This window comes from Hylobates moloch, unplaced genomic scaffold, assembly GCF_009828535.3.
Source record: "Hylobates moloch isolate HMO894 unplaced genomic scaffold, HMol_V3 SCAFFOLD_18, whole genome shotgun sequence".
In the NCBI taxonomy this organism is placed as follows: domain Eukaryota; kingdom Metazoa; phylum Chordata; class Mammalia; order Primates; family Hylobatidae; genus Hylobates; species Hylobates moloch.
Genome location: NW_026652293.1, coordinates 63,603,933 through 63,624,857, shown reverse-complemented (window position 1 = coordinate 63,624,857; position 20,925 = coordinate 63,603,933). Strand labels below are relative to the sequence as shown.

Genomic DNA, 20,925 nt, shown 5'->3' with positions numbered 1-20,925 from the left:
ATCCATGCAGAGATTGGACAAGCATTTGTTAGAGCTGTTGCTGAAGTTGGACCTAAATCTTTAAAAAAAATTTTTAACTTTATAAAATTTTTATGGGTACATAGATATTAGTTGTATATATTTATGGAGTACATGAGATGTTTTGATACCGGCATGTAATGTGAAGTAAGCACATCGTGAAGAATGGAGAGGTATGCCTCCCCTCAAGCATTTATCTTTTGAGTTACAAACCAATTACATTCTTTAAGTTATTTTAAAATATACAATTAAGTTGTTATTGACTATAGTCACCCTTTTGTGCTGTCAAATAGTAGGTCTTATTCATTCTTTCTGGGGGTTTTTGTACCCATTAACCATCCCCACCTTCCCCTCATTCCCCTACTATACTTCCCAGCCTTTGATAACTATCCTTCCACTCTCTATGTCCATGAGTTCAATTGATTTGATTTTTAGATCCCACAAATAAGTGAGAACATGCAGTTTGTCTTTCTGTGCTTGGAGTATTTCACTTAACATACTGATCTCCAGTTCCATCTATGTTGTTGCAAATGACTAGATCTCATTATTTTTTTTATTTTTTATTTATTTATTTTTTTTAAGACGGAGTGTCTTGCTCTTGTTGCCTAGGCTGGAGTGCAATGGCATGATTTTGGCTCACTGCAACCCCTGCCTCCTGGGTTTAAGTGATTCTCCTGCCTCAGCCTCCTGAGTAGCTGGGATTACAGGCGTCTGCCACCACGCCCAGCTAATTTTTGTATTTTTAGTGAAGACAGGGTTTCACCATGTTGGCCAGGCTGGTCTCGAACTCCTGACCTTAGGTGATCCACCCACCTCGGCCTCCCAAAGTGCTGGGATTACAGGCTGATCTCATTGTTTTTTATGGCTGAATAGTACTCCACATTTTCTATCCATTCATCTGTTGATAAATACTTAGGTTGCTAACAAATCTTAGCTATTGTAAACAGTGCTGCAGCAAATATAGGATTGCAGATATCTCTTCCATATACTGATTTCCTGTCTTTTGAGTATGTACCCAGCAGTGGGATTACTGGATCATATGGTAGCTCAATTTTTAGTTTTTTGAGGAACCTCCAAACTGTTCTCTATCGTGGTTCTGCTAATTTACATTCCCACTGCAGTGTACAAGGGTTCCCCTTTCTCCATATCCTCACCAGCATTTGTTATTGCCTGTCTTTTGCATATACACCATTTTAACTGGGGTGAGATGATATCTCATTGTAGTTTTGATTTGCACTTTTTGATGATCAGTGATGTTGAGCACCTTTTCATGTGCCTGTTTGCCTTTTGTATGTCTTAAGAAATGTCTATTCAAATCTTTCCCCATTTTTTGGTTAGATTATTAGATTTTTTTCCAATAGAGTTGTTTGTGCTCCTTATATATTCTGGTTACTAATCGCTTGTCAGAGGGGTAGTTTGCAAATATTTTATCTGATTCTGTGGGTTGTCTCTTCACTTTGTTGCTTGTGTCTTTTGCTGTGGGGAAGCTTTTGAACTTGACATGATCCCATTTGTCCTTGTTTGCTTTGGTTGCCTGTGTTTGTGGGTGTTACTCAAGAGATCTTTGCTCAGATGAATATCATGGAGAGCTTCCCCAATGTTTTCTTGTAGTAGTTTCATAGTTTGAGTTCTTGGATTTAAGTCTTTAATCCATTTAGATTTCATTTTATATATGGTGAGAGATAGGAGTCTAGTTTCATTCTTTTGCATATGGATATTCAGTTTTCCCAGCATCAATTATTGAAGAGACTGCCTTCCCCAGTGTGTATTCTTGGCACCTTTGTCAAAAATGAGTTCACTGTAGGCGTGTGGATTTGTTTCTGGGTTCTCTATTTTGTTCCATTAGTCTGTGTGTCTGTTTTTATGCCAGTACCATGCTGTTTTGGTTACTATAGCTGGATTTAAATAATCTTAAAGATTTCCTTTAAAAGCAGGTGTAGAAACAGATCCTAATGTCTATAATGTATTATAAAGATGGCATTCAAATTGATAATTTAACAAGTGTTGCTGGGACAACTGGCTAACCATTTGGAAAATAGATAATTAGGAATTTTTTTCAATATCTTATGCAAGGATAGGTTTAGATAACTTAAAAATGAGCAAAGGATATAAGTGGTTTACAAAACTGGAGATACAAATGGCCAATAAACCAAAAGTTTATTAGTGCTATGTTCAGATTGGGAAAGATTAAAAAGAATGTCAGTACTCTGGAGGGAAATGGACCTTCTCAAACTTCTAGTGGGAATGAAATTGTTATTATATGCTAGGAAGGAAATTGGGGCAATATATATGAAAAATATTAAACTTGTGCACACCCTTTGACTTGGCAATTTTATTTGTTGGAATCTATCGTAAGTGGGTACATTTTCAAAAATGTAGGTCAAGAATACTTACTGAAATACCGTTCATATTAAGAAAAAAGTAGGGACATCCTAAGTATCCAATGATAAAAGTATGGTTAAGTGCAGCCTTTTAAAATTATGTAGGTGTATATTTATTGAAACTGAAATGGATTCCACAAAGGAGAGGGATTGTTAGAATAAGGCCAGGTATACACATTGCTTAGCACAGTGCCTGGCATATAGTAAGTTCTCAAATCTTAGCTTAGAAAAGGCAGGAGAAACAGGTTATAAATGTGTATGTTTCCAAAATATCTTTCATCGAGTCATTATTCTCCAACCATCTGCCAGGAACCATTACTATCTTCATTGTTTTGGGACTAAAGCCTTTCTCTGGGGTTCAGATCAGACTTTCTGCAGTCTGACTCCTCAGCTTCCAAACTCATACTTTTTCTTTTCCAACACAAACTCCCTGCTTCAGCCAGGGAGTAGGAGTCTCCTCTCTGCCCTTTGCATTTCCTTGCCTTTGTATCTTTGCGTGTACCACTCATCATCCTGTCCGGAATACCCCTTCCCTTTCTCTGCCCCAGTCTAAATCCATCATTCATTCATTCATTCATTCATTCATTTATTTATTTATTTATTTATTTATTTAGAGACAGGGTCTTACTCTGTCATCCAGACTGGAGTGCAGTGGTATGATCATGGTTCACTGCAGCTTCAACCTCTTGGACTCAGGTGATCTTCCCACCTTATCCTCTGGGTAGCTGGGACTACAGGCATGTACTACCACACCCAGCTAATTTTTTCTTTTGTAGAGATGGTGTTTTGCCACGATGCCCAGGTTGGTCTCAAACTCCTGGGCTCAAGGGATTGGCCTGCCTCAGCCTCCCAAAGTGCTGGGATTGCAGGCGTGAGTCACCGCACCCAGCCTCCATCCATTCTTTTTAACCCTGCTTATGCCTTGTGAAATTTAACATTGCAGCTTCAGTAATTGTTCACCACCCCAGGGCTTCTTCACCATATCATGTCTTGTTTCTTATTGTTAAGACGTACAACACGTGAGAATTTAGCTAAATTATACGTTCTTTGAGGACACAGACTGATTTTGATATTGTAATTTATTCTCTCCCTCAGATGGTTATTTGAACATAATTTAATGCTCTTTAATGACTGCCAAATTAGAACATATCTTTTTTTGCAATAATCTATCAAGGTGAGATGTTTTAATATAAAATTAACCATTTTAGAGCGAACACTTCAGTGGCATTCACCATGTGCAACCACCCCAAGTTGTTTTCAACACTCCAAAATAAAACCTCTTACCCATTAAGCAGTTTCTCCCTATTCCCTCCTTCCCCTATCCCCGGCAATCACCAATCTGCATTCTGTCTCTATGGATTCACCTATTCTGGACATTTCATATAGATGGAGTCATATGATAAGTGACCCTTTGTGTCTGGCTTCTTCCACTTACCATAATGTTTTGGAAGTTCTTCCATGTTGCAGTGTGTATCAGTAGTTCTTTTTTTATGGTTGAATAGTATTCTACTCTGTATACACCACAATTTGTTTATTCATTCATCTGTTGATGGACACTTGGACCGTTTCTCCCTTTTGGCTACTGTGATTAGGGCTACTATGAACATGTATATACAATATTTGTTTGAGTCCCTTTTCAATTTTGGGGGTATATACCTAGGAGAAGAATTGCTGCATCATATGGAAATTCTGATTCACTTTTTAAGGAACTGTTTTCCATAACTGGTGTACCATTTTACATTCCCACCAGCGGTGAACAAGGGTTCCAATTTTTCTACATTCTTGCTACCACTTGTTATTTTCTGCTTTTTGGTTATAGCCATCCTAGTGTGTGTGTGTGAAGAGGTACCTTATTGTGGTTTGATTTACATTTCCCTAAGTAGTAATTAGTAATGATGTTGAGCAACTTTTCATGTGCTCAATGGCCTATACAGGTCCTTTGCCTGTTTTTAACATTGTGTTGTCTTAGTTGGGTTGTAAGAGTTATTTATATATTTTGCATACTGGACTCTTAGTGTGTATGGTTTTTTTTTTTTTTCCTTTTTTTTCTGAGTCAGAGTTTTGCTTTTGTTGCCCAGGCTGGAGTGCAATGGTGCGGTCTCGGCTCACTGCAACTTCTGCCTCCCGGGTTCAAGTGATTCTCCTGCCTCAGCTTCCCAAGTAGCTGGGATTACAGGCACCTGCCACCACACCTGGCTAATTTTTGTATTTTAGTAGACACAGGATTTTACCATGTTGGCCAGGCTGGTCTCGAACTCCTGACCTTAGGTGATCTGCCCACCTTGACCTCCCAAAGTGCTGGGATTACAGGTGTGAGCCACCGAGCCTGGCCTATCTTTTAACATTTAAGTTAGGTGTATCTTTTAACATTTAAGTCTCCCTGGTTTGGCTTATTCTCTCTTTTGTGATTTTTTTTTTTTTAATCTATGGTAAATGCTGCCCCATAGATGTTCAACTGAAAGATCTCAACAACAATATTCCACGTGTCCTGAGACAAGCATTGTACTAGTACTTTTTCTGCCCTGTTGCCTTTAGATAAGTTACAACCTATTTTAACCTCATTTAACCATCCAGGAAGCTCACTGGCTTTGCTCATTTGAGAATGGTGGTGAGGACCATCACTAATGGTTGTGCAAGATACTTGCAAACTGTAAAACATTACCCAACTATAAAGGTAGGATACAGGTTGCTACTTCTATTTTTTGTTTTCTAGAGACAGGATCTCACTGTTTGAGACCCAGGCTGGTTCGTTTGCTGTTGCCCAGGCTGGTCTTGAACTCCTTGCCTCAAGCGAGCCTCCTGAGTTGCTGGGATTACAGGTGTGAGGCACTGTGCCCAGCTGGTTGCCACTTTTAGTGTTGTTCACACCTGTTCTTATTTTGGTTCTGTGGAGTCTAAAAATTCTAATTCATAGTTAAGCACCTAAGAGCATAAATTAAGGTGTAGAGAATAACAAAGAATGCTTGCCTTTCAGAGTCATCCTTTTTGAACTTCCATGACTCAGACTGCGAACCCAAGGGATCATCACCCTGTGACTCCTTGCTTTCCCTCAACACCGAAAAGATTCTGGTATGTATCTTCTCTCTGTGTTCTGTTTTTGTAACCCGAAGCCCAGTGATACTAGTTCCAAAAAGTGGAAGTCGCCTCTGTCAACTAGAAGTTGGGCCTCGTTGAGTCTACATGCATAGGATAAAGATAGGTTGTCTGGTATTTTGTCACATTGAATTATGACTTATGAATTGGATGGTTGATTATTCTGGACATAGAACTTTCAATTTGCAAGTGTCAAGAAATAAAGGGGACATTATAGTTAAACCTTATTTCTAGCAGCCTTGTGTATTTGGAGGTATAGTAGACTCTTATTTTTCCAACCTTTGCATATGTGGGTATCTTTTGTATCCATGTTTTCTATCAGTACCAACTAAACTATACAGTGGACCTCTCCATTTCAGGGGTGAATACTTGACGGTAGGTAATGTTTGTGTCTGCCTATCCATGTTAGTGCATCTCCTCCTCCAGCCTGGCTTCCTCAAGGGGGATAGGTCTTCTTTTTGTTCACACTTAACTCTATGAAGCTGATTGTTCTTTCTGTGTCCAAGTTTAATATAATTTTTCTCCAGGCCTTTTCCTTCAACATCTATATAGATATTCTTTGCATCTTTGGTTTAAAATTTCCTTGTAAGATACTCTTTTTTTTTTCAAACAAAGCCTTGCCTTTTCATGTCAGAACTACTGAGAATGGATTGAAACTGCAAACTAGAGAATGATTGTCTGCTTTTACCTAACTCGCTGCATAGTAATCAACTTGATATAGGGAAAACTCTTGAATTAGACTTGCCCAAAACCAGAAGGGGCTATCTTGTAAAGCAGTGAGTTGGTCATCTTTGAAAGTGTTTAAGTAGAAGTTGGATAATCCCATCTTGTATAGGCAGTTAGATTTTAGAGTTATGAAAGTCTTCTTACTGAGAGTAGTTAAAATACTTTCTACTAGTTGCATTTCCAGTTTAAGCTAGCACTAGCTAGTGACTTATGGGAGAAAGCTCATTAGTCTTGGCCTTTCCTTTTCCCGAGGTTGAAATATGGGACTTAGACTATTCATTTATTGATCCATTCTCCAGATATTTATTTTGCACCTATTATGTGCCAGGCATTGCACTAGGTGATTATTAGGAATACAGCAATAAGCCAGATAGTGTTGGTCTCTGCATTATGTACCAGGCATTGTGCTAGGTGAGTATTAGGAATACAGCAGCAAGCCAGATAGCGCTGGTCTCTGCACCATGACTTCTATAGTCATCAACCAAATCATTATGCAAATAAACATAAAAGTGTGATTGTACACATCATATGAAGGAATAGCAAAGGGTCAACATAAACTCCCTTTATTTAGGGGTATCAGGCAATACAGCTTTCAGGAACTGAAGTGTAAGCAGGGATGAAAAAGTTGGATTGAAATTAGTCTACTAGTGATGTTGAGCTGTGTTCAAACTTACTTGAGCATAGCTTCTCAACTCTGTCCAGAGGAGATACTATAGATGCAGTAGTAGAAATAGGAAAGAGTCTTTTTCATCAAGAATTTGATTTGTTGTTTGGCTGGGCGCAGTGGCTCACGCCTGTAATCTCAGCACTTTGGGAGGCCAAGGCGGGTGGATCACCTAAGGTCGGGAGTTCAAGACCAGCCTGACCAACATGGAGAAACCCCGTCTCTACTAAAAAATACAAAATTAGCAGGGGTGGTGGCACATGCCTGTAATCCCAGCTACTTGGGAGGCTGAGGCAGGAGAATCGCTTGAACCTGGGAGGCAGAGGTTGCAGTGAGCCAAGATCGTGCCATTGCACTCAAGCCTGGGCAAAAAGAGCAAAACTTTGTCTAAAAAAAAAAAAAAAAGAATTTGATTTGTTTGTACTGTACTTCTCCTGCCCACTTTCTAGTGAATACAAACAACTTCAAATATATTCTTCAGTGCACTCTTGAGGTTGCTTAGTACATGATTTCTTCTTTTTGTAGGATTTCATTTCTGTCCTCATCCCCATATCTTTTTGCAGAAAGTCTTGGCAAATGGTAGACTCTCCTCAAATATGAAATAAAGCAATATTTACAGACTCTTTTTCATGCCTCTAAGCAATTTACTTGCTTTTTTTTTTTCCAGCTTCACTGAGGTATAATTGACAAATAAAAATTATATATTTACAGTATACAATGTGATTTTATATACATATATATTGTGAAATGGTTGCCACAATCAAGCCATCTAAGCAATTATTTATTTATTTTTGAGACAGAGTCTCACCGTTTTGCCCAGGCTGGGGGTACAGTGGCACAATCAGGGCTCCCTGCAGCCTCGACCTCCCAGGCTCAAGCCATCCTCCTGCCTCAGCCCTGACCGAGTAGCTGGGGATATTGGTGTACATCACCATGTCCAGCTAATTTTTTTGAACTTCAGTAGAGACGAAGTCTCACTGTGTTGCCCAGGCTGATCTCGAAATTCCAGAGCTCAAGTGATCTTCCTGCCTTGGTCTCCCAAAGTGCTAGAATTAAAGGTGTGAGCCACTATGCCCCATCTATCTAAGCAATTTATTAAGGAGAAAAATCTTTTGCATCTGTGAACTTGTCTGTAAACATTTGACAAAGAGGAAGTACTCATGTTCTGGTCACACTCAGCTGTATATCATCAGTAACACCCTTACGCATTGTTAAATCTGCCACATCTTGAAGCTTTACCAGGTTCCATGTGTGGAAGCTCCCAGCTGCATAGCAAAACTAGAAGGAGCTAAGAGTTTCCCTCTCGTCATCAAGGTTCTACTGAAAGCCATAAAGTGTAAAACATTCCCACAATAGTGGCATTTTCTTGCTTCCACTTAAATGTAGCCTTAATTTTAATTTTTTTAAAATACAGATTTAAATACAAGTTTCCCTTCATTTGTGATAAGCTAAAATGCATGGTTTTTTTTTTTTTTTTTCCCAGAGCCAGGCCAAGTCTATTGCAGAACAGAAGAGATTCCCGTTTGCCACTGATAATGACAGCACAAATGAAGAGTTAGGTAAGACTTGAATCTGGTAATATTTCTGTAATATTTGCCTCAAATTTTTGGTTAGATGCATAGCGGGAAGACAGGATGGTAAGGAGTAGAGAGACTGGCTTTGTCAATTTGAGCTGTTTGATCTTGCATGGAGCATTCAGCCCTTGTGATGTTCCATTTATTATATGTCAAAAAAAAAAAGGTTTGGATGAAATAATCCGTTCCAGCTCTCCATTTCTATGGAAATTAATAATTATGGTAATGAGCTCTTATGAGCTGTTCCGATTCAGTAAAAGGTTATTTGTGTGCTGTCATCAGATGTGAGCAATGAAGAAGTGAAAGCAGAATAGAATCTCAGACTACCTACTTTTCTGTATAGTGAAATAGCTATCTTTAAGTTATTTTACTCATGAGGCTAGTCCGTTATTTTTGGGTCTAAGAATGTGGGCGTAGAAAAATTGAATTTATTCATATCTGCACGAGTCACATAGTTTGGTGTGTTCATTGCATGTTTTAAAACAGGCTGGTTTTGTCAGTTTCAGATATGCACTGGGCATGTTTCCCTCACTGTCTAGTGAGTTTACATTTGAAGAAGTGGAGACAAAATTGAATACAGGACTGAGCAGTGCAGCTGGGCAAACTATTGAAGCACATGTTCTCACATGGGGCCCAGTCGCCCAAAGCACCTGCAGGAATTCTTCTCTACCTAATTTATGCATAATTATTTTATCCTTACCATGGCCATACATGTTTGATATTAAGAATAAGTGCTCCTTATACTGGCTTCTTTCCTGTTAGTGCAGGGTCTTGCTCTGTGGCCCAGGCTAGAGTGCAGTGGCGCAATCATAGCTCACTACAGCCTTAAACTGGGCTTGAATGATCTTCTTGCCTCGGACTCCTGAGTAGGTAGGATTACAGGTACACACCACTGTGCCTGGCTAATTTTTTTTAAATTTTTTTGTAGAGACTAGGACTCACCATGTTGCCCAGGCTGGTATCAAACTCTTGGGCTCTAGGGATCCTCCTGCCTTGGCCTCCCAGAGTGCTATTTTGAAAATGCTAATTACTTTATGGTGATATTCTTTGAGGAGGCTTTGAGGCATCAGATCTGGTCTTTTCTGAAGTCCTTGGATTCTACTTAGAGTAGTATTTATTTACTGAATAATGAGTTCAGAGCCTGATATGTGCCAGGTCTGTTTTGTTCTCCAAGAATAATCCTAGTAGACCCTGGGGTAGTGTAGGCCCTGAGCTGGCCTATGATCTTTTGTACCCAATATTTTTTCTTGAAAAAATGACATCTGTGAACATATACATTGCTTGGAGATGCAGGGTTGCTGGTGAGTAGAGATTTCTGAGAGAAGTCCAGTTATACCCGCTTTTCCTTTATGTCTTTAGACTCCTACAACAAAATTTAGATCCTAATAGTTATTTGTATTTGCACAAGATTTGGATTATGATTATACTTTTATTAATAGATACTTCTGCGTTTTGTTTGCAAAATGTTGAGCTTTAGGTGGAGGGATTTGAAAACTGCATTTGATTTTAAGTGGAATTCAATCGCTTAGATGTGGACAGCCATCTAAATATGTCCCTAAAGTACAAAATTTATCTCTAAAAATCATATTTGTTTTTATGGCTCATTGATTGATTTGTTCATTCAACAGATGTTTACTGATTATGGGATAATAAATAGGAAATAAAAATTTAGATTTGAAAGGAATCTTTAAGAAAATTTTCTACAGGCTTATTAAGCAAGACCCAGACAGTTATGAGAAGTGACTGAGGTCCCCATGATCACACAGCTGGTGAGTGACAGAGCCAGAATCCGAGCTCAGATCTTGGCTTTCTGATCAATCGTCATCTTCCTGCATTCAAAAAAGTACAAGTTTTTGTTTTTATCCGTGTTCATCTGACCGTTAAGGAATTTCAGCCACTTGGCCATCCCTCCAGTGCGTAATGGTTTGGGAACTGCCTTGAATTTTCTCAGTGTACCAGGCTGCCTGGGAGGTTAGGCTCCAGAGCCAGGTAGCTTGCTGCCTTCCTCTCACTCACTGCTTATGGTCCTTGGACAGCTTGTTTAACCACTTTCTGCTTTATTTCCTTGTCTGCAAAATGGGGTTAATAATTGTACCTACCTCATTGCAGTGGAGGAGCAAATGAGTTAATACTGGTAAAGGATATTACTGTGCCTGGCACATATTAAGAATGCAATGCCTGTAGCCACTGTGATTCTTGCTGCTGTTTTTACTACTAATATTACTGCCCCCACCACCCCCCACCAAAACTAAAGGTATCCTCTCGTTACCTGGAGGTTAGCTAACTGAATGGTATCCATTGTCAGCATTCTGAACATGAATTTGGGCTTAATTTATCTTTTCAAAGAAAGTAGGGCAAAAGGGCTCTCTTTTTATTTTGGAGAATGCCCCCAGAAGTGCTTCTATTATTATGGTGTTCAATTTGAACTTTATTTTATTGATTTATGAATATATTTTAAACTCCTGCATTTCATTTCTGTTTCTGCTTTAATTTTTTACTCCTTTTTTTTTTTGGTAAAGAGGGGGTTTCACCGTGATAGCCAGGATGGTTTGATCTCCTGACCTTGTGACTGCCTGCCTCCTCCCAATGTACCACGCCTGGCCTATTTTTACTACTTTTAACTGTCAGGAAATATAAGCTCTTAATGACAGTAAAAGTTTTCGTTGCCCATCTTCTTGAACACCTATTAGGTCCTAAAGGGTATTGCAGTAAAGCTTTACAGAAAAGCTTTTTTGCAAATAAATGTTATCGAAATAGTTACGTTGAGTGAGGAATAAAATGTTTTTTAGGGATTTTGGCGGGGCTAAAAGTTAAGCAGTCAGGGCAAATTTTATAGATGGTAATGTAATCTAGCATATTCAAACATTGTTTTTTGGATGGGTGGCAGAATTTAGTCAGAATATTGGTGTGTTTTCAGATTGTCCTGGCTCTAATTTCAAAATACCACTCTCCTAAACAATGTAATACAAAATGATTCATCTTTAGTGTATATTTTGAGTAGCATTTTGACTATATTTTGAATGGAATAAGTAGGAAAAAGACTGTCATTGCGTTATAGTGGTTTGTATTATCCCCAGTTAAGCATTATGTTAATACATTTGAGTCCCTGTTTTTGTTCTTATTAGGTAATTGGCGGTAAATTCGGCACTCTCAGGAATTGAGATTCGTGATGCTATTTGGGTATTTCTCATAACATTCACAGTAAAAATCACATTGCCATGTTATGTGGACATTATTTAGGCTTATTACTAGCTTTTGTGATAGCTAGGAGACATCACAAAGGTTATTTGGGATTTGAAAATGAATGATGGCCTTAGAAAAAGATCAGTATCTCTTGTAGGCAGATATTTTATAGATGACTTTAACAGTTTAAATCTAGATGGAATTAGAAGGCTGATTAGCAAGTGTGGAGTGGTGAAAGTAGAAGAATTCAATGACACCTTATTAACTTCTAGGTTTTCTTTGACTGCTTCCAGTGCTTGGAGCTGCCTTTGGAGATTTACCAAAGAATTTAGTTATTGATTCTAGTTTGAGCTACTTTATTCTTTCCTTTAATATTTTTGTATTTTGTTTCATAGCTATTGCTTATGTCTTGATTGGCAGTGGTCTGTATGATGAAGCAATACGGCATTTTTCAACAATGCTTCAGGTAAATTTTCTTTTTATTTATGTAATTTCGAGTTTATGGTCATGACAAAAATATGCACTGATGCACAGCTGAAGTGCTGTAATGCGACATGTTTTTAAATTATACAAGAAAGCAAAAGAAATTGATATGGACTGAGCACTTTCTTGCTGCCAGGCCTTGTGACATGCTTTCATTTAATCTTTTAAATGAAAGATGTTAAATAAAACTTCATTTTAAATGAGAAAAGGGAATCTAATCAGGTTAAGCAATTTACTCATAGTCTCTCGACCATCAAGTTGCAGAGATGGGATTCGAATGCATGCTTTAAAAAAACATTAGTTTCAGTTCACTTTCCTCTCTACCACAATATCTCCCATGAGATACGGACACTGGAAATTCTTGAAATTCCAACTTATTTTCACACAGGAGTTGATCTTCATGATTAACTTAATTTCTACTCATAGATATGTTTCTCTCCTTAAAGTATAATTATGAGACTCCTCAGTGAAGTATTGGGTCTTTACTGATTGGTGGATGCGCTAAAGTATAGTTAAGATAAAGCATGCAAGCACTACATGTGTAAGAGTTGCAAAGAAGGCTGGTAGCTGCCCAGCATCATTGGCCTTATATCTTGCATCATTATTTAACTGTATGCACTGTTGGTGCCTAACCATTTATTGATTGTTGATGTGTCTTTCCAGTGAAGAAGACATGGATTTTAGAGCTAGAGATGCCTTAATTCTAATCCACTTTGCTTCTTGCTACCAAGTTATTTAAACTCCTGAGTTATGGAGATAATAATAACTACCTCCAGAAAAATTCTTTTTTGGTTTAAATGAAATGTCCTATTAAAGTACTTAGTACCCGGTGCCTGGCATATAGTAAGTGCTTAGTAAATTTTGGCTAGTCAAAGTACCATTCTGGTATATTCATCTGTGTTAACCATAGCAAGTGCCAACAAATACCTTCCAGTCTAGCAGGCAGACTTAATTTAAATGATTCATTTTGAAATTTTAGCTCTGCTTTTGTTTTCTCTTTAAAAATAAGGTTAATTATATTGATAATATCTTCATTCTCAAACAATTGATGAGATATTTTTAGTTATTACTTTGAGGTCTTTGGATCCAAGGAGTGGTATATTTGGGTGGTCATGTGGAACACTATTCTTCAGTGGAATTTAAAGTACAAAGGGTAGATTATGAATAGTTTTAAAAATCACCTTTCTGTTAAGTATTGGCAGTGTTATAAAAGGTAAGCAAACACTTTTACACAGTTAACACTTGACCCTGATTTGAAAGGGAGGTTTTGATACATTTATAGGAGCAAATATCAGTTAATTTAAGGCAACCAGGCTGGAGTGTAGAATCCAGCAGAAAGTAGGAATTTGCAGATGTATTATTTTATTCAACTTTTTGAAAATGCTATTACCATTGTGGTTGAAGACAATATAATACTCTTAAAGAAAATATTTTAAATAATAAAAAATTTCCGAATTCTGCCACTTTAACATTGTTTAAATTTTTTATTTATGCCTTTTCAAAGTATGCATTTGTTTTATAATCTGAATATATGTACTGTTTTATATTACTTTTTCACTTAATTCTATGCTGTAAATGTTTTTCAGTATTTTTCTACAATCTTATTTTTGATGGCTCTATAATATGCCTTTGTCCATTTATAGTTGTAAGACATTTCTCTTGCAATTGTGTTCAGAACGTATATTAGCATTTTTCTCTTTGTGCAAAGAAGATAATGTATTGAAATGTGATATTGCATTTCATCTGATACAATGGGTTGCTTTCAGCTGGGAAATCTCTCTTTGAGAATGTGTGGATTATAAGGTTGGACTGCTTTGCTTGCAGTTCAGACTATTGATGGGGGAGGGATAAAGGCAGTGGAAAGTTCAGATGCAGAAGAATGAACTGGGTCGTCATTTATAACGTATTTTTATTAGCAGCAAGAATGCCCTTGGCTTTCCTGCTGGTGCTTTTCTCAGTGATCTCTCTCTCCTTACCCTTTATCTCAGTGCTTCCCAGCTCTTTCCACATCATGGCACATGTGGAAATAATATTTGCATGGCACATGGGTAAACAAGAATAATTTGGAGGCATCCAGATAAAGCTTTGTGAAAATCTGTCACATTTTCCTTGTATTATATGACTGATAAGAAATAGAAAATTCGAAGATTCTATCCTCCAGCTAGAGAGCAAGAACTTGTCTCTGAAAAAAAGAAAGAAAATATGAAGATTTGATGTTAAATGCTAAAATTGTTTTCAAAAGTTGTAATAAGAAACTTGATCCTACTTTTCTGGACAAAACTTTTCTATATTAGAGTTTATGTTTGAAATTGATGCACGCAGTCTCTGTTTGAGTTTTCTGTTGTTTTCATCAAATTCTCGATAGCCAGTGTCATCGAGAGACTGTAAAAGTAGGTGGTAGCAAATGTCCAAAGAATAGTTATCACTTCTTCTCCAATTGACTAAAACTCCTTTTTTCATCACGAATCATAATTTGCATAAATTATTCTCTTTAAATTATGTATTACACATATGATTATTCTCTAAATCTAATTATTCTTTTCTTTTTTGTTTTTTTCTTTTGTTGGCAAGTGTAGTGATAAAATTTCTTGCAGTATGAAATACATTTTTATCTCAATAATACTTTTTCATATCCAGTATTTCAGAATAGTGATGAAGCTTTTCTTCAAGCCTACACAGATGTTGCTCTACTACTTTTCATTCTTCACATTGTACCGGAGCTAAATATCACTTGAGAACCATTTTTCTCTGTGTATGCTAATAAATTTTTACCTGTTCCTTGCAGGACCTTCTAGATATGCAAAAACACAGTGTTTTTACGCCAGTAAATGTCCTTTAACAAATCTACAAAGTGGTAGCTATTCATGTACAGACTTTTTGGTTTTCTTGAGTTCATTAACTCTTGGCAATTTTTTTTTTTTTTAGACAGCCTGTGAACTCCAGTATGAAGCAGCAGAGCATGGAATATGATTCTGTTTATAGAAGCAGGCAACAAATGGGGACTCGGGGGCTTGGATTTTATTAGAATCACTATTTTGATAAGCTCATTTAATATGATTTTCAAATCTACATATAAAGGGTACTTTAACTCCAGAATGACTTTTTGATATAAAGCTCTTATGCCTTTCCTGTTGTCTTGGTTTGACCATCAGGTTACAAACCTGGGAAATATTTCCATAATCCTCAGTCTTTCAAGGTGTTTATTGGAATGTTTATTCCCTGTGGTTTGATTTTCCTTTAAGGAAGTATCAAGGTTTCTAACTGAGCACAATGACAGGGTTTAATAAATGTCAGTCTGCGTTGGAAACTCTTGATTTTTAAAGCTTATAACTTAGTGTTGCCTCTATGCCAATGCCCTGAAGTCACTTCCACATGTGTCAGTGCATCAATAATAGTGTTCTTGAGTTGAAAAGTAGAACTTTTTCCTGATTTCTGTGCTGCTTTGGTCGTCATGCAGGGATGGGTATAACATAAATGCTTCAACAATTTTATGAGGTAACTTGGCCTTTGCTATTCATTATGTGACCTTGAGCTCATCTGATTTTGATCTGATTCCAGTGGAACTGAACTTGTAAAAGAACATTATTTCCTATTTTACATTAGCATTCAAAATTGAAAACATTCCTCTGCATAGAATTATTTAAAATTCTATTTGCATCCTTTATGCAAATACGTGTGTTTGTCACTTAGGTGAAATCTAATCCTCATTACATTGCTTATCTACTGACTGTTTCGACTTGTTTGTTTTTAGATCCAGTGACTTTCCAGTTTTAATAAAAAAGCCAACCTTGTAGTGGTAAACACAGTAAATACTGTAAAATTTAAAGTCACTATATAACTAATGAAATGAGGATAATATATTAGACTCTTTTTTTTGAGAATTGAGACACCTAAGTAGACACAACACCATTTAGGCAACTGTTATACCATGATTTTGCAGTTGCATAAAGTAAAATTGGAAGATTGAAGTATTCATTTTCATTTCAGTCTTTTTAAGAGTATAGAAACTTTTTAAAGAAACTTTTCAAAAAGTTTCTGAAAACTTTATAAAGTATAAATATTATAAAAATATTTTGAAAAATTGCTCTTCAGAGCTCAATTTGTTTTTAGGAATAAACGTTGGTTTTTATTTGGAAAAACCCAATAATTTACTATGCCATTCCATAAAGAAAAGTTTTTGGCTTTTTAGCTAATGATAGATAAAATAATAAATAAAGTTGTATCAACTTTTAAAAGTAATAAAATCTGTTATTTAAATTTAGGAAGGCTTAATACTAGACTGTAGATATAACAGCCACAATAATTATATGTCCTTCTTGACTGTTAGGAAAAAATTCTAAAAAGAAAGAATAAATTGGGCCGGGCATGGTGGCTCAGGCCTGTAATCCCAGCACTTTGGGAGGCGGAGGCGGGCGGATCACGAGGTCAGGAGATTGAGACTATCCTGGCTAACACGGTGAAACCCTGTCTCTACTAAAAATACAAAAACAAAATTAGCTGGGCATGGTGGCAGGCACCTGTAGTCCCAGCTACTCAGGAGGCTGAGGTGGGAGAATGGCGTGAACCCTGGAGGTGGAACTTGCAGTGAGCCGAGATCGCGCCACTGCAGTCCAGCTGGGTGACAGTGAGACTTCGTCTCAAAAATAAAAAATAAAAAAAAAAAGAAAGAATAAATTGAATAGAGAAAACCTAAATACTTTACAGATAAGCACAGTAATCAATTCAGTGCTCTAGTAATGATGAGACCATAGGATGACTTGAGGGGAGGCCCGCGTGAGCCTCCTGCCGTCAAGATGATGATGGCTACCTTTAGGAAGTTGTCAGTGTTCGGATATTTCAGCTGTTGCAAAATTTTGAATTGCTGGGTTTTTTTTTAATTTAAAATTTTTATTACTATAAAAATGTTCCAGCTTCAAGAGCTGGAGGCCCACCATACATCATTCACTGTGGCACATCTGTCATAGAGCTTTGCCTTCCTGTTACCCTGGATCGGGCTCTTGTTTTCCATTGACTGCACCCCACCATTATTAGCCATGTTGTCCTGCTTGCTTCCCCTTTGGGAAGAACAGGCTTAACAGAGCTGACTTTGATAGGCAAATCCTTGTCTTCTGTGTTGGTTTTTGCTTGCTATTCCTGGTAGGTGGCAAGAATAGCATGGCTTTGCATGGTATTCCTAGCACATGGAACCTGAGATAGCTAACAGTAGGCCCTGAGTAAATAATTATGGAATGAATGGCTGACATCCATACAGTGAACAGTGGGAATAAAGGAGAAGGAGCATATTTATTTTCCAGGGGCATCTGGAAGGAATCCAGAGGTGGTGTTTGAGCTGAGACTTAAGGGATCAAAGGAATTTCTTGAGGACCGAGGCAATGGGTGAGTGTTTCAGACAGAAGAGATAGCATTTGCAAATGCACTGCATTTGGGAAGGCATCTTGTATGTAGGGAATTATTAAATGGTTCTGATTTCTAGGGCATGAAATGAAGCTGGGTGTGGTGGCTCATGCCTGTAACCCCAGCACTTTGGGAGGTTGAAGCAGGAGGATTGCTTGAACCCAGAAGCTTGAGACCAGCCTGAGCAACAAAGTGAGACTCCCATCTCTACAAAAAAATTTTAAAATTAGCCTGGTGTGATTGTGCACTCCTATAGCCTCAGGTACTCGAAAGGCTGAGGCGGGAGCATCACTTGAGCCCAGGAGTTTGAGGCTGTAGTGAGCTAGGCTTGCACCACTGTACTCTAGCATGGGTGACAGAGTGATACCCTGTCTTTATGAAAAGGAAAAAAAAAAAAGAGGAAGGAGATGAGGCTGAACAGTAAGCAGGAAAATGATTAATATTTTCTGCAGAGCCATTTAGATGTTACCTTTTTTTTTTGTATTGTGAGTTGCTACCCTTTAGTGGGTCCTGAAATTAATTGGCAAGTCAAGATTAGCACTTTTTTTTTTAAAGTGAAATATGCTGGACTAGAAAATATCAGATTCCATTGTGTATAGGAAGTCCTAGATGTAACCTAGTGAAACTGTTTTCTGATACGTGTGTATATATTGTGCACATGTGTATGTGTGTACTGGATTGTAATGTAAAATGTATTTCAGTGATTTGGAGTTTAAAAAGTTTGAATGTCACTGTATTAGGTGTTGGGGAGTCACTGAATAATTTCAGTTAGGGAAGTGATATGATGAGACTTTAGTGTTAGAAATATAATCTTGGTGTATATCTGGAGAATAGATGGGAAGAAATGGGAACAGGTAAGGTGATCACAGTATTCTAGGTGAGAGAGGAAGGCTTAGAATAGGGCAGTGGCTGATGGAGTGGGCGGGAGGATGCTGATCTGTTCAGGAGGTGAGATGGCCAGGATTTGGTGAGGGGTGTGTGAGCTGGAGAGCAGGAGGATGCCAGAGCACCAGTCCTGGCCATGGGTGTGTGGGGATGCCAGTTGTATTTGTAGAATAACTGCTTATTTACATCTTTTTCTGATTCACCTCTTGGTCATCTGGAGTAAACTTTTTTCTCAGTTAGGAGAAAAGCGGCTTGGATAATATATTTTGAACCATAACAAATCTGAGCATAGATTTGGTTCTTCCTGGAGATGTATGTTATCCTAAAGCAAGCTTGTCCAACCCATGGGCCAGATGCAGCCCAGGATGGCTTTGAATGTGGCTCAACACAGCTTTGTAAAGCTTCTTACATTATGAGATTTTTTTTTTTTTAGGTCATTAGCTATCATTAGTGGTAAGGTATTTTATGTGTGGCCTAAGACAATTATTCTTCCAATGTGGCCCAGGGAAGCCAAAAGATTGGACACCCCTGCTGTAGAGGATGAGCTCACTGGGCTTACCGCCTCCCACCCCAGCCTGGCCAGGGTTCTGTTCGACTGTTGACTGTTCTGTCTTCTGGCTTTTTTGCTACAGAAAAGCATGGAGCCAGTCTTACTTTGAATTCCTCATTAGGTTCCCTTTTTTCCTGTTCCCCTTTTCCCCCTGACACCTGTATCCTTTCTCCATCCAAACCACTTACTCTGCCTTCCTTTAAGCCAGGAAGAATACTTAAATGTTTAAAGTGCTTATCTCTGGGTGGCAGGCTTATAGGGCTCCTTTACTTTCTGCTTGGTGCTTTTCTTCATTTTCTAAAATTTTTACAGTGAAGCATGTATTACTTAAAACGTACTTTTTTCTGATTATAATGAGCATGTCTGTTTTAAACAATTAACAGGAATATAACAATATATTAAGTACAATGGGAATATATCTAGTAATCTCACTCCCCAGAGGAAATTCCTGGTAGCATTTTGGAGAGGTTCTTTCTGTGCACATAATGGCTCACACGATCACATATAAGTGTGATTTATGAAATATGACTACCATCTTTCTGTAGGTCTATAACATGTACTGTTCCCTACCCCTCTTAGAAAATAGCATGAGCAACCTCTATGCCAGTTACATATAACTCATAAATCCAGAACTTTGTAGGGGCCAGGGAGGTAACATGAGTAAAGAGAGTTGGTGCAGTATGGCTGTGATGGGTAGGCCCTGTGGTGAACTGATGGACTTGTACCTCTCATCTAAAGAGACAGCCAGTGCTTAGCTCTAGTCTCTTATTTATTGCTGTGTGAGAATGCCAAAATGTGGGCCCATGTTTGTTGGATCTTTTGATGTTCTAAGAGAAGCTAGAAACCTAAAATTGTTTAGTTGAATTTTTGCGATTTTTCATACACCATGTAGTCCAATCTGCTGTCTGGGTTGTGGCCAGTGATATGCCAGTTTACCACTGGATATAGATGCATCTCATTCTATTTGAGTAGCCTTTAGGAAAATTTAAATGCGTGTTATCTTCTCCTTTATTTTTTCCCATTTACTCATCATTGAAGTGAATGTGTTCATTTTCTATAATACTGGCAGATACCCTAGCTCAGATTTGAAACTGAATAATAGATTAATCTGTCAAGTTTTTGCAGTTTCTTTCTGGAGAATCCAGTGCCGTTCTATTAAATCCCTTAGCAGTGCAAGACTTCCACCCAGGACCTTATAGCCAGAGGCAGCTGTTTGTTCTTCTTTCTTAACCGTATAGCGAACCATTCAGAGAAGTAAAAATTGTAGAGGCTAAATGTAGATGAGAGGCATTTCATTCACTCACCAACTAACCTGTGTGTGAGGACTCAATGGCTGGGGTCAACAGATGTTTTGTCCTTGGTCCTGATAGGTGCTTCCTCCACCCCATCTGGATTGCAGAATAACGGGAGAAAGCATGGGAGCAGGCTGCAAAAAGAGTCTGGTTTTTTATTTCAACCCATTAGTATGAAGGGTTGAATTAATCTCCAACAGATTTCAGTGCAGCCTCATTTTTAGTTCGTCATTGTGTTGGCACTGAGTGGTTCTTTCCTTTTCAGGTTATTTCATGGATATATGAAAGGAAACACACTAGTTACAGGCATTACCTAATCCTTTGCTCGCATCTCTTTACCCCTCTGAGCCTCCTTCTTCTCTGTAAGATGTGATTGCTGATGCTGCCAGAGTTGTTGAGAGGATTGCATTTTAAATAAGATGACTCTGTGAAAGAAACCAGCATGTTGCTCCGTAATGTTGGTTCCCTTCTCTCTTTATTATTTTTTTCAACATGAAACTTTTATCACATTTCATACAGATGAGCTTTAAGAACATGGACTTTTCAGGTTGGAGACTGCATATTGACTTATGAGTGGTCGTAGCATAAAGAAGTAGAGCTGTCACTTGCAGCATTAACGTGCTTTAAGCAGAAACTGATTTTTTGTTTTGTTTTGTTTTGTTTATGGTTTTTGACGTGTTTC

At 37.9% G+C, this 20,925-nt stretch overlaps 1 protein-coding gene across 7 annotated transcripts in view; it reads left to right on the top strand.

Annotated features, from left to right (window-relative positions):
* TTC13 (tetratricopeptide repeat domain 13) overlaps nt 1–20,925 on the top strand; it is a 74,247-nt gene that overhangs the window by 13,687 nt on the left and 39,635 nt on the right. For all 7 annotated transcript variants that reach the window (XM_032137356.2, XM_032137362.2, XM_032137360.2 and 4 more), the window contains exons 2-4: nt 5,374–5,468; nt 8,366–8,441; nt 12,035–12,105. In XM_032137356.2, coding sequence (XP_031993247.1) covers nt 5,374–5,468; nt 8,366–8,441; nt 12,035–12,105 — 242 coding nt within the window. The remainder of the gene's footprint in view (nt 1–5,373; nt 5,469–8,365; nt 8,442–12,034; nt 12,106–20,925) is intronic.